At 37.9% G+C, this 14,277-nt stretch overlaps 1 protein-coding gene and 2 long non-coding RNA genes across 3 annotated transcripts in view; all 3 read left to right on the top strand.

Moving 5' to 3' along the window:
• The window catches only part of LOC131970765 (uncharacterized), a 38,396-nt gene extending 24,119 nt beyond the window's left edge, over positions 1 to 14,277 (top strand). The window contains exons 14-15 of the mRNA XM_059332214.1: positions 13,688 to 13,790; positions 13,867 to 14,277. Of these exons, the coding sequence (XP_059188197.1) occupies positions 13,688 to 13,790; positions 13,867 to 14,073 (310 nt within the window). The 3' untranslated portion in view covers positions 14,074 to 14,277. The remainder of the gene's footprint in view (positions 1 to 13,687; positions 13,791 to 13,866) is intronic.
• On the top strand, positions 8,129 to 8,915 carry LOC131970906 (uncharacterized). Its single transcript, XR_009394313.1, has 3 exons — positions 8,129 to 8,276; positions 8,374 to 8,703; positions 8,837 to 8,915. It is a non-coding gene; the product is annotated as an uncharacterized LOC131970906 (long non-coding RNA).
• Positions 9,909 to 10,954, top strand: LOC131970895 (uncharacterized). The gene is made up of 3 exons (XR_009394303.1): positions 9,909 to 10,039; positions 10,711 to 10,792; positions 10,895 to 10,954. It is a non-coding gene; the product is annotated as an uncharacterized LOC131970895 (long non-coding RNA).

Here is a 14,277-nt window from a genome sequence, read left to right as displayed (position 1 = left end):
TCAACATAAAGAAAGAAAGAAAGAAATTGTTGTTGTGCAAAATGAGTTCTACTGATACACTTCTCCATACTGAAGCCAAATTAGGATGTGACCGCAGCAGTTCATGGTAAGTAGCTTACCGTAGGTTTCTTTCATCTATCATAACACTGCAAATTCGACAAATTCAGATGGCAGTCCTGTTTTAAGTTAATCATTGCAATATTTTTTTTCAACAAGATATTGATAAATAAGGAAAGTTTTCTTTTGTAAGCCGATCTGTAGCTGGCTTTCAGAGTAAGCGTCTTCCGCTGACGTAACTGCCAGGCTTTTAATTTGAAAAGACAAAGGAAAGTTGTTAACTTCAACACACACGTTAGGCGACGTCAACGGAAACCCAGTGGACTCTGATCGGGCAGTAAAGTTAACGGTTATTCCTGCGCTACTAAGGCTAAATGTTGTAACCATAGACCGTTGTAACACGGGAAAAGTTAAAAAAACAAACAAAATAAAATACTCCCGTGTAACACCTTTACTGGGTGCCAGTTTTGCCACTGCTGTTAGTTTCTGCTCTGGTTATAATGCCACATCCTCTGAATGCTCGGACCAACGGTCAGTTCAAGGACGCTACAAATTCAACAGGACTAACGGTTTCTATCATTTGAAAACAGTTACTTTAGGTTAACTCAATCAAAAACTGCATTTTATGTCAGTGAAATTAAATTAATAATCCCGTTCGATTGGTAAATTTGGCAAGGTTTATTTTTTTGCTAATGCTAGTTAGCCTGCTAAAATAGTTATAGCTACATTACCACCTCAGAGATATTATAGAATAGACTTTAAAACTACAACTCTGGTGTAGCGTTTATCGTGATATCTGTAAATGACGCAAAGCAGCTTTTCTCTTATTTTTTCAAAGTGGTTTGGTAACAATTACTTTAATGTTAGCTAATATGCTAATGTTAACGGTGCATTCAGTTTAACTTACATTGTAGCTAGGGGTGCACCAATTGCAATTTTCTGGCTGATCGCCGATTTTTAAAATGCCTGACCTGCCGATTCCGATTTTGACCGATACCGATTTTTTTTATAACTCGCAGCATACACCTTTAATGTTTGAATCTTATTTTATTGAAAAACAATAACACAGCAGTATTTTTCTTTAACAAATGATGGAAATCACAATGCCTGAGGTAGTTAATAAAATATTGAACTTAAAATAAATAGCAGCAATTTACAGGACAAAATAACAGAAGAACTGCAACCATAAATAAAGTGTCCTGAGTTTTTGGTTTTGTTATAGCCTAGTACAACATACATACAACTAGGGATGGGCATCGATTTTCGAATAGTCATTAAATAATAAAGAAAAATCGAATAGCTTATCATATCTGGAAGGAAAAAAAGTCGTATTACTGGTGCCTTCCGCACGGGGGCAGCGTAGCATTTGATGATACAGTGTGGCGGGCTAGGTGCCAAGCTGTAGAAGAAGAAGAAAAAACCGAGGAGAGGGTTTTAGAGCCTTACACAGCACAAAAACTGCCCTCTGAAAGTAAACAGTGACCTCTTTTTTAGCAGCTGACAGGGCGGAGAGTGCTATTTTAATTCTTTTAGATTTAAGTGCAGCCTTCGACACTGTCGACCATGCCATTTTAATTGACCGCCTTAACCCTTAAGGCACTCATTGAAATACTTGGAAATTCACAATTTCAACCCTAGCAGCCTAATATTTGCTGATTGGATGAGAGAAGTCACGTGGTTCTCCGACCTCACTGGGCTGCATAGCAACGGCATTTTGGATGTCCGCGGAAATTACCATATATAGTTCCTTGCTGGATAAACTGGGTTGGCATCAGAGACACTGCATTTGGTTGGTGTTATTCATATCTTTTAGACAGAACCTTTGCAGTCTTCATAGGTAATTTTACCTCCTCTAAAATTCGCATCACCTGTGGTGTACCGCAAGGTTCGATTTTAGGTCAGATTTTATTTTCAATTTATATGCTCTCTCTGGGACACATTATCCAGTGCCATAATGTGTCCTTCCCTTGCTATGCAGACGACACACAGATATACCTTCCCCTGAGACCATCTGATCCTTGAAGCCTAGCTGCTATGTTCGATTCTCTTAAGGATATCAACCGTTGGATGGCCCAAAACTTCCTTTACCTCAATAACTCCAATACTGAAATCATACTGTTCAGTCGTCCTAACACAATTAGTCAATTCCAAAATCATCTCGGTCCACTATCCACCAACATAAAGTCCTCCGCCAGAAATCTGGGAGTCACATTCGACTCGAGCCTTACTTTTGACCCACACATCAGAAAAGTTGTCCAGTCCTGTTTTTTCCACTTATGATCCATCTCCAAAATCAAACCCATGTTTTTTGCTCCTGCATCTCCCCAAAATCCCTTTCTCGCCTCCAACTGGTTCAGAACGCAGCAGCTCGGCTTCTTACCGGTTTTAACAGATGACATCACATCACCCCGATTTTAGCTTCTTTGCACTGGCTCCCTGTTTGTTTTAGGATTGATTTTAAGATTTTACTGATCACTTTTAAAGCTCTTTTAGGTCTGGCTCCTAGCTATTTAACAGAATTACTAACTCCATACAAGTCGACCCGCGAATGTTCCAAAGTCAAAACTAAAAACCAAAGGTGACCGGCTTTCACCACCAGAGCACCCCGACTTTGGAACGGGTTGCCCGAGGAGATGAGGCGCTCAGAGTCAGTAACTTATTTTAAATCACTCCTTAAAACCCACTTTTATAGATTTGCTTTTATGTAATGTTTTCTATCTCACCACTCCTTTTATTTTTACTTCTTCACTTTTTACTTTTTTACTCCTTTTATCTTTTATTTTCTGTGTATCTGAGAATGTCTTGTGATTGTTCCTCCTCCGTCTCTCATTGTTTTTCTTTTAATGTAAGAATTGTTTTTAGCCTTATGGCATCATTCCCATTGTGATTAACTGCTCTCTGTCGAAGCACTTTGTAAACTGCAGTTTTTAAAAGTGTCTGTATAAATAAAGTTATTATTATTTATTTACAGCCTGGCTACCACAAGATCATCATTCCAACATTGCTGAAGGACAGTTTTCATCCTTCTTGTTGTGGACACGTTATTTACTGTAACCACACTCTTTGTTGGACATGCTGTGTTTCCTACTGCTCCAGTGTGACTTATTTGTGGTGGCTGACACCTTGGGCAGGTAAAGCTATGTACTACTTAAAAGACTTTTTAACGACTGGCCAAAATGTTTCCAATGAAATACTCCACTAAACTTGCAGTATTGTTGACATCCTTGTTTTCTCATTGTTTGTCCTCTTATTTTTCCAATGTGTGAATAAAAAAATGTCATGCCTAATATATTGGCTAAGAGGAGATGATGTCTTTTTTTGAGAAAATTATAAATTTTGGTAGCACATAGAATTGATATCACAATATTACTTGATACAAACACATTCAATTCTTACCAATAAGAATTGCACAGGCAATGATATTACAATATATTCAAATAAGGCCAATAAGATAGAGATGTTTCCTTTTTACAATGTCCTTTAAAACTTACTATTTGTTGCTCTTTGCCAATTATATGTTACATATGTAACTAGGGCTGTAAAATTTAGTGCGATAATAATGAGTTAATGCAAATCTGCTTTAATTATTTTTTTTTTAACAAGCGCACGTTCTGTGAGTATGACCCTCGGCCCATCCTGTAGTTTGGGACATCAGTAAGCGATGCAACAGTAACATGGTGGATGGCGAGCAGAAACAAACCTGTGCGCAGCATGTTTAGTTAGCGTTGACACATGTTAAGTTGGACACTACATGGTGTTCGTATCACTGAGTCATGTTACATTAATCTGTTGTTTCTTGTTGGGCCTCAGTTTGCCATGTTAAGCTTTCAGTATATATTTTGAGCATGCAGTACCTTTGAGTTTATCCTGGACAGTATTTGCCATTCTTTTGGATTGTTGCAACAATAATAAATAATAAAATAATAAATAAACATGCATTTGCATAAAGCAAGCATGTGTGCCCTCTCCCGTGTTGAAAAGAGTATTAAAACCTTGAAAAATATCCTGTTAATGTACATTTAGAATGGACTTTTTTTTTATTAGGTTTGCAGCAGTACTCTGTATATGATAATGTTATGAAAACAACATAACTGTATTAAACTTCTTAAATTATGGTTCAATACAATTTCAGTATCATAATGCGATTACACTGACAGTAAAGCACAATTACAGTATTGTACTTTAAATCATGAGTATGTTACTATAAAACAAATGCAGTATCAAACTGTAAACCACAATTATAGTATAGCAATACTCTGAAGCAGACTTACGGTAGAGCTGTTCTACTGTGAACAACATTACAGTAAAGGTACTGTAAATAGGTCATTACTGTGGCAACAGTGTTTCCAGTAAGTTACTGCAAAAAAATACAATAAAATGTCTAACAGTGAAGCTTTACTTTTTCGTCCTACTAGAAGTAAAGATGTAAGAAAAGCATCCATTAATGTTTCGTTCTTTTTCCCATGAGTGTCTCTCTACACTTACCCAGAGGATCACTGGATGCTCTCTTCACTACATTAACTCAAACAAGTCTGACCTTCAGAGAGGCTTAAGTCTACTCACACATACACACAGCTCGGCCTGATCAACACTAATAACAAATGTGTTTGATCAGAGTTTAACTTTAACTTTTAGTTTGCACTTGCAGACTATTTCACTATATCTCTAGTTATGTCCCATGTATCATATGCACTGGGTCTTTAATTAAATTGGACCTGACTTAATATATAAGATGTAAAAGGAAAAAAAGAAGAAAAATTATTGATTAAGATGATATTTACGCCCAAATTCTCTTCTCAAGAAAGTGTAAGAGGCACTTCAAGGTCATAAAATGACCTTCTCACTGACATTTCCATGAACTATAATTTAGGAAGGTAATCAATGTATTATGGGAAATAGGAGACTCATTTCTACATTTAAACTGGGGAATTTACAGTCATTATTTTGCCTATGCATACTAATGATGTAAAGAGGAAGGAAGCTAGGCCAGACTTAAATAGCGTGAAATGTTTTGACATAACTTTCCATACCACACTTTGAAGACAAACACTCTTGGTAAATGCCACATCCTCCTTTTTAATGTAGAAATATTTATTGTGACTTCCTGATAAACAGTATTTCTCATGTATGTGATCTACCTGCTGGTTCCACAGAGACGTGAGCAGCAGCGATGAGTTTAACAGCAGCAGCGAGTGGATTCGTTGTCCTCCTTCTCTCTGTACAAGGTACTGCACGTCTACATTTATATCATAAGGCAAAACAAAACTTAAAGTTACATTATTGCATTACATTATGTAGTTGCATGGATTTCTTTATCTATAGGTTCTATATGACTTTAATAATGAAATATGATAATGTGAAAGGAGTTGCTTATACAGCCGAGACAGCCGATTATAAAAAAGTTGTGACGCTGTGAAAAACATAATTAAAACAGAATGAAACGATTTGCAAATCCTTTGTACCTTGAAGACAAAATATCTAATCCTCAGACTGGGTACGTTTTTTTTTTCATATAAAGATTTACACTTTTTTTTAATTTGGTAGAAAAAAAATAATTTCCAAAATGTTTTGGCTTTTTAAATGGACAGATGGAAGTGTAAAAACAGACTGAAAACAGGAAGAGAGAGAGAGAGAGAGAGAGAGAGAGAGAGAGAGAGAGAGAGAGAGAGAGAGATCAGGGTGTTGTAGTAATGTGTCATGTCCTGTAACCATTTGACTACCAAGGTGCTCCGTGCAGCTTTTTTAAAGGTGGAGCTCTAAAAACACACAGTTTTGTCAGACCACAGGACCTGTCTCCAAAAATTAAGGTCTTTGCCCCTGTGTGCATTTGCAAACTGTAATCTGGCTTTTTTATGTTTCTTTTGGAGTAATGGCTTCTTCCTGGCAGAGTGGCCTTTCAGCCCAGGACTCGTTTCACTGTGGATAATAATACACTCTTACCAGCTTCAGCCAGCATCTTCACAAGGTCTTTTGCTTTTGTTCTTGGGTTGATATGCACATTTTGGACCAAAGCACGTTCATCTCTGGGACACAGAGCCAGTCTCCTTCCTGAGCGGTATGATGGCTGGACATTCCCATGGTGTTCATACTTGAGTATAATTATTTGAACAGATGAATGTGGTACCTTCAGGCATCTGGAAATTGCACCCAAGGATGAACCAGACTTGTGCAAGTCCACAATTCTCTTCCTGATATCTTGGTTGATTTCTTTTGACTTTCACATGATGTTACACAAAGAAGCAGTGTGTTTCAGGTGTGCCTTAAAATACATCCACAGGTGTGTCTTGAATTAACTCAAATGTCGTCAATGAACCTATCAGAAGCTTCCAAAGACATGACTGCATCATCTGGGCTTTCCCAAATTGTTTCAAGGCATAATAATGTTAGTGTATGTAAACTTCTGACTTTGAAGAAAGTAATAAAAAATTGTCAAAAAAATCCTTCTTTCATTATTCTGGCATTTAGCAAATAGAAATAATTTTGGTAATCCTAACGGACCTAAAACAGGAAAAGTAATTGTCTGATTTCATGTCAGACAGTGAGAGAAAAAGCATATGTGTCTTTTTATATAGTGTACGTAAACTTCTGGTTTCAACTGTAGCTAGTGAACATAGTGGAGCACCAGGTCAGTTATTTCCCACAGATTCACTGGCTGATGCTGCAAATTTAGATTTCTTGGTTTGAGAGGAGCACATTTAGATTTCAGAAATTTACCTCAATAAATTTTAACTACGATGAATGAGGTGAAATTAGGACAAAAAAAGGTTTTCCAGAGCTGTAATTTAAATGGCTACCCTTGAACTAGAAATATGAATCAACCAAAGTTCATTTGGGCGGGTGTTCTTTATAAATATCAGTAGTTGTGTCTATTTCTCTCTCTGCAACACGTCTGTTTCTGTTAGCTGCTTGTCACACTGTTTGCCCACGCCTCAGTGTTCTGCTTTTCTCTACAGTTTACACTCTGTAACAACCTGAACACAGAGAGAAAAGCAACCAAGCAAAACACATTATTTTTATATACCACACCATTCTAAAGTGTAATCTTCAGCTTTTTTTGGTCTCTCTCAGAGAAATGTGATTAAGTACAGAGGTTCAGTGCTTTGCTGTTTCTCTCTGCACCGTCTGTGTGATGTCCTGCAGATAATGTGTACATCTTTGAATGTTTCTCTGCTTTATTAAATCTCATGGAAATGTTCACTTAACGTAACATTAAAGTAATACAATTAAAACTTGACATAAAACTTTTTAAAAAACCTAACAAAGACTTAAAAATGTAAGAAAAACATGATACACAATGACTTTAACACTCTGTTTAAAGATCAAACAATATAAAAAACAAGACGAGTTCTTCCTATGAGATTATCTTTGTCTCACACTGACCTGAAGTGGTAAAACATGACAGCATGTTGTTGTGATGTAGCTTCACACACTGAAGATGTTTCTCTTCTAATGAAGTCGTCTCTTGATGTTGTTATGAGTCTGACTGTAGTTTTTTTGCTGTGTTACAGTGGTACAGAGTCAGAATGGTTGGGGAGTGACTTACACTTCTACTGAGATCTGTGCACCAACAGGATCAACAGTGGAAATGAGCTGCACCTACACATACCCATCAATGCAAAACCCTTCAATTACAGTTGATAAAACATTCTGGTATACTAAAAGGTATATGTATGTAGGTGAACCTGTGGATCTGACAACAGACTCAAAATACAAAGGTCGTGTGCAGTCCAGTTGTTCTAATAACAACTGCACTCTGAGAATCTCAGACCTCAGAAAGAGCGACGCAGATGTGTACAAGTTCAGGTTCTTTACAAACCAACCAGGTGGGAAATACACTGGTGAACCTGGAGTCACTTTGTCCGTCACAGGTAACACTTACATCCACATGTGGATCATTTCTAAAAGCTCAACACAAAATGAATGAGTGCTGTGTTGATTAGTGTTTATGTGCATTTTTATTAACAATTTTGTCTAAAATATCATTTCTGGTTATTCTTCCAACAATGCAGATCTCAACGTCCAGCGCTACAAGTCAACACACTCTGACTGGCTGCAGTGTGACAGCAGTTGTCTTCCAGCTTATCGTTATCCCTTTGTCTGGTACCAGAATGGACAGGAAATTCAGAAACAGAATTCTTATTATTTGTCCGACTTTGATAATCAACACAGCTATTCATGTGCTCTTAAAGGATATGTGGACTTCCCTTCTCCTTCAGTGTGTGAGTTTACTCTGCAGTCTTTCACTAACATAACACCATCAAGTGAAGCCTTATCACTACATGTTTCTTTAAACTGACTTCTCACTGACTGTTTCAGGTGTCTATGGTAAAAACTGCAACAGATTGACTTACACTGACGAAAGAATCTGTGCCTCCAAAGGCTCTTCAGTGAAAATATCTTGCACATATAACAAGTACAATTATGGTGATGCATCAACATTCTGGTTCAGGAAGAGTCCATTACAACCTGAGGACCTTGTGGTAAACTCTCAGTATGCAGGTCGTGCTGAGGTTGAAACAGTGAGAGGACGCTCCACTCTGACAATCTCTGAGCTGACAGAGAGCGATTCAGCCGAGTATCACTTCAAATTCAAAACACCAAGCTCTGAATGGAGCAGTTCACCTGGTACAACTCTGACTGTCACAGGTACTGATGAACACAAACTGAAGTCAATACACACACACAGCACGTTTAGTTGTATGTAGCCTTATTGCTGCTGTAGCATTGTTCATTACTGATTCTTGGATTTGTTACTGTTGTGTCTTGTTCTCGTCTCCAGAGCTCCAGGTGCAGGTGATCAGAGTCTATCAGTCCTTTACAGACCTGAAGTGTCACAGCAGCTGCAGTCCAGCTGGTCGTTCTTCCTTCATCTGGTTCAAGAATGGAGAGAAATTCAGAGAGGGAGAGACAATTTATTATAGTGGCTGGTTTAATTCCACAGAAGACATCTCTTGTGCTTTGAAAGGACACGAGGAGTTCCCCTCTCCTCCAGTGTGTGAGTTTGATCCACCATATCAGGACACACACACACACACACACACAGCAGTATTATTTATAGAAACAAAAAGCAAAACTACTACAGCACAAAATTCATTGGAGGAAAAGCAATAATAAGATATGCTGAATGTTGTGAAATTATTTATGAAAGATAAGAAGGAAGTGGTCAGCACTCTGGACATCCACCATGACAAATAACAGGGAGAGTCTAAAAGAACCAAAAATAATAATTAAAATTGATTTTCTACATATTCTAATCTTTAAGCCTTTTCTCCTCCAGATGCTCCAAGACTTCCCTCTGTGTCAGTGAGTCCCTCTGCTGAGATAGTGGAGGGCAGTTCAGTGACTCTGACCTGCAGCAGTGATGCTAACCCAGCAGCTACTTATAGCTGGTACAAGAAGAGTGGAAATCTGAACCTAAACCCTACCAGGAGAAAGACACAGCTTGTCCTCAGCTCCATCCGGTCCTCTGACTCTGGAGAGTATTACTGCACAGCTGAGAACAAGCTGGGGAGGAGCACATCTAAATACACTGTTATTGATGTTGAATGTGAGTAAAAGCAGCTTATTTAAAGATAACAAACAGATTTAATCTGTCCAGTCTTTGCAATAGTTTACTGATAAAAAAATACTTCCTGTAATTCACTGAGCAGCTCCAGGAGATTTTTAGTTTTATGTTCTTGTCAAGTTAACCTGCCAATCTCTGTTAACACGTCTCCTCCAGATGCTCCAAGACTTCCCTCTGTGTCAGTGAGTCCCTCTGCTGAGATAGTGGAGGGCAGTTCAGTGACTCTGACCTGCAGCAGTGATGCTAACCCAGCAGCTAACATTACCTGGTACAAGGAGAATGAAGACTCAGCAAAAGCATCAGGACAGATCTTCACCATCACTGACTTCAGAGCTGAACACAGTGGGAATTATTACTGTGAAGCCCAGAACAGCAGAGGACGCCATAACTCCACTTTACATCTGACTGTTGCAGCAGGTCAGTTATTTGGATTCACCTACATTTACCTGTAAATCCACTGTTACTCTTCATGTCCCTCACACATGCTTGACTTGACTCGCGTAACGCCAGCTTCTATCAGGTTGCTGTTTCAAATAAATCAAACTCATCAACCCATTCATGCAGGCTACAAGCCTTCTTTAATTTCAATGCACGAAAATATTTTTTGTTTGTCCAGAGGGTATGGTTAGTCAGATACCATTGATCTAAACTCACGTTAAAGCTACAGTTGGTAACTTTTATATAAATGTGTTTTGGGCATATGTGAACTTTAGACCCTTTTTCTGTTAGTAAACACTTTGCAATCTGTGTGGGCGGAGCTTAGCTGGAGGCAGAGGAGAACAGACAAGAAAAATGCCAGTGCATGTTTTTTTTCAATGGCTGAAGAAAATAGAATTTCTCTGAATATGTACAGTGTCTCTTTTCTCTGTGACCACAAGTGTTATTGGAAAAAGTTAACATTAACCAACAGAACTGTTGTGTGACTAACGTTACCTTCAGTGAAACAGCCGGAGATTTACACCTGATAGAGAAACAGAGTGTAAAGAGAAACTCCTGAATGATCATGTACAGGACGTGACAGTCGCTCATGAACCCAAACAACCTTTAATTCCAAGCTTACTGTATTCTGTTTGATCACTGTTTCTCAGGTTCGATGAAATCAGTCGCTGCAGGATCACTCACTGCTATTTTTCTGGTGCTCATATTCCTCGCTGTCTTCCTACTGATCAGGTGAGCAGTTCACTTTTACTCTGACTACATCCAGTAATGCTTCTGAAACTCAGTGAGTCATTCAGTAATTTCATTTGATTGTTCATTAATTCTCCTCTCCAGACGAAAGCGGTCTCAACAAACCACCAATCAGAGAGAGAGACCAGACAATAAAGCTCAGGTGAGGAGGAAGAGGTCAGGTGAGGGTCCACTCTCACCTGGAAACTCACCTGACTCGTTCTTCATGTCCCTTTTTGGACACTTTCTAAACCTTCTGTGCCTACTTTCCCCTCTCTTTCTCTTTCTCTCTCTCTCTATCTTTTGATAACTCTTTCCTACATGTCTGTGTCACAGCCTTGTTTTCCTTCACCCAGTCATTCTGTGTCTTTAATTATAAGGAGCTGACACATGAACACTGGTGTTAATATTTTGGTTGATGCATAGATGTTAAGGTTTTGTTAATTAAAGGGGATTAACCCTTTAAAACCTGAGCCTCAAATTTTCCGCCTGGACTTTTTGTTTATTTTGACCATAAAAGGGTCAGAAAATGTCCTGTGAGTGCTTTTGCCCATTTTTCCTGAAAACTTTCAGTTGCACTTATTTACAATTTACTGTAATTCTAGAAGACTGAAATAATTTGTTACATATATGCATTAGTACCTATATTTATATTTTATTCAGTTGTACATACCCCTATTTTTTTCCTCCAATTTTTTAAATACATTTTCTATTTCTAATTGTACATATCTTTATTTTATTTTACTCCAACCTTTACTACATTTTATATTTCTAATCGTACATATCTTTATTTATTTAAGACTGGCATTTTTATTGATATTGTTTTAAATTTAATGTACAGTGTTTTTTACTTTTTACCTGTATTGTCTACAGAAGTACTTATTTTTCTATTCTTATACAGCAGCAACTGTAACAAAAATCAATTTCCCCCTGGGGATAGATAAAGTATTTCTGATTCTGATATTGATAAAAGTTTTAAATAATAATAATAAAAAAACAGAATTTGATTTCAGAGATTTAGTAGGGAAAAACAATGCAATTGAGGAAGAGTAACAGATTTTGCATGAAAAACTTGAAATTTGAAAAGTATAAAACTATTCACTATTAAATGTGAGTCTTTGTCTCTAATTGTGCAAAATTATAAAATGGAAACTATGTTCAAGAGTTTTTCCTCTCAATCCTTGGATTTTATCGCCCTCTCCTGGTGACCTGTAGGAATAAGAACTACAAAAAACTGAAGCGAATTCAAACCTGTGATTCATCTTTTGATCCCACAACAGAGAACATGAACTAAATGTTGAAACCAAGGAATTGTAGTATGTGGTGTGTAAATGTACTGGAATTGCAGAACAAGCTCCTTATCTTTCAAATCAGAAGATATTTTACTATAAGGTCAGTTTGTGTTACAAGCCAGTAAAAATATTACTTAACCTTTTTGACACATATTTTTTATGCATAAAAACACTGTAGCAACACATCCACAGATAGAAGTTGGACAGTTTTGTCTACAAGTGATTTAATGAGACCCAAAGAAGACACAAGTGCCTATAAACATTATATTATTACAGCTTTCACAACTGTTGATGCACGGAGCAGCTGTCTTGGATGTTGCACCATAAGTAGCTGAGCCCTCTCTGTGTTGTTCCCCCTTCAGGTTCATATGGATGCAGTGTATGACAGCCCTTCAGCTCCAGTACAGAGAAGTGCAGCAGAGCAGCAGGACGACCTTTGCTATGCCAGCGTGAGCTTCACTAGAAACCAAGAAGATCCTCTCTACTCCAACATCAGGCTAGCTCAGCCCCTCAGACACAAGGAGGAGGAGGAGGAGGAGGAGGAGGAGGAGGAGGAGGATGTGGAGTACACTGCTGTCAACTTGAGGAGTGCCAGTGCTAATGCAGAGTGAGTCCACGAGGAAATTTTATTTGTTCAGAAACATTTTATTTCTGATTCATGGTGTCTGTTATTTTTAAAAACCTGTTCTGAGTTTATATCTTTTCTTTTTCTTTTTCATCTTTATGATTCTCTGATTATGTGTTTTTCATACACAGATCAAGAAGTCAAAAGGCCGTGGAGGATTCATCTGAACTGTACAGCAAAGTCGTCAAAAAGCCAAGAGTATGAACAGGAACCTGTGGTCTCTTAAACAGAGTTTACACACGTATGAATGTGAGGTTTGAGGTTTTCAGTTGAGTTTGAGTGGAAATACCTTATTAACAATATAAATTTATGCTTGGTTGTAATTTATAAGTCAACAGAATTAGTTTTTTTTGTTTTCTAAGGAGCAATATCTTACTGCCAGTGCTGTCTGACTCTTTACTACAATATTTATCTGCTTTCCTTTTTTCAGTTTCAAATTTTGCGATATTACATTTTGCATATTATCTGCTGATTTTTCTGATTTTCGGTTTTTACTTCTGGTGCATCCCAAGTAGTGTTTAGTTTAGGTACTCATTACATCTTAAATGTGTTTTTTAACTGTGGTTTTGTGTGTATTTTATGCATGTGAATAAAAATTATGATGTTGATTGCCCTGATGTATAATGCTTATATAACCAGATTTTTTCTGTATTAAATAAAGATTTTCTGTTAATAACTTGTTCCAACTGTCAACATGTTTATACATGGTGTTCAATGTTTGAATTATGAGGGAACCATGGAGACCTAAAACCAACAAAAGTAAGAGTTTTGGACATATATAAAATAAAGTGTGAGATTATCATCTCTGAATGTGACTGTTTTAAGTGATAGCAAAGGTGTAAACAGACGCCTGAAAACCAGCCTGTACTGACACTTTGTCATGTGACTCACAGCTTGCAGGTTGAGCTGGTCTCTGAAAGTCTTCTCATTTGTTTCACAGCGGTCATAGAAGTTTGTTTCTCTTTGTTTCAATGGTTACAGGTTTGGTGAGATAGAAAGCATCCGAGTTCTTCATGAGCGTTTCTGTGCCTTCCTCAACTTCAAGAATGCCAACATGGCTGCCAAAGCCCTGGACAAGCTGCAGGTGAGTGATAAACATGATGTGATGTTTCTCATCTTGGATTTCATCGTCTGTGTCCGTTAACTACTGTTTCCTCCAGGGGGTGGAGATGGGGGGCAGCAAGCTGGTTCTGAGGTACCCCGACCGTTGGATCCAGAGCACCATGCCTTCCATCCAAAGGAGCAACACCAGCCTCAGCCCCAACACTGCAGGAACACAGCAGAGCTCAGCTGCCACAGGGTACACAGCAACTTATTCTCAACATGTGTATCTGTGGTGCTGCTTTCTCTGTCTACACTCTGTCTAAACTCATACTGGTCCTATACAAAGTGAGGACATGTTTAGAGTTATTTTAGGGTCTTGGTTAAAGTTAGGGTAAAGATTAATGTTGGACCTGTTGGTGTGACGTTTTGTGTAATATTTGGGGAATGCTTCTTATCATTGATGATACCAAATATAATATAATATACTATAATGAATACAGTTTATATCCTTTATGTAGACAAGTGAG

This window comes from Centropristis striata, chromosome 1, assembly GCF_030273125.1.
Source record: "Centropristis striata isolate RG_2023a ecotype Rhode Island chromosome 1, C.striata_1.0, whole genome shotgun sequence".
In the NCBI taxonomy this organism is placed as follows: domain Eukaryota; kingdom Metazoa; phylum Chordata; class Actinopteri; order Perciformes; family Serranidae; genus Centropristis; species Centropristis striata.
Note: the sequence above shows the minus strand (reverse complement) of the source record. Positions and strands in the feature narration are given on the sequence as shown.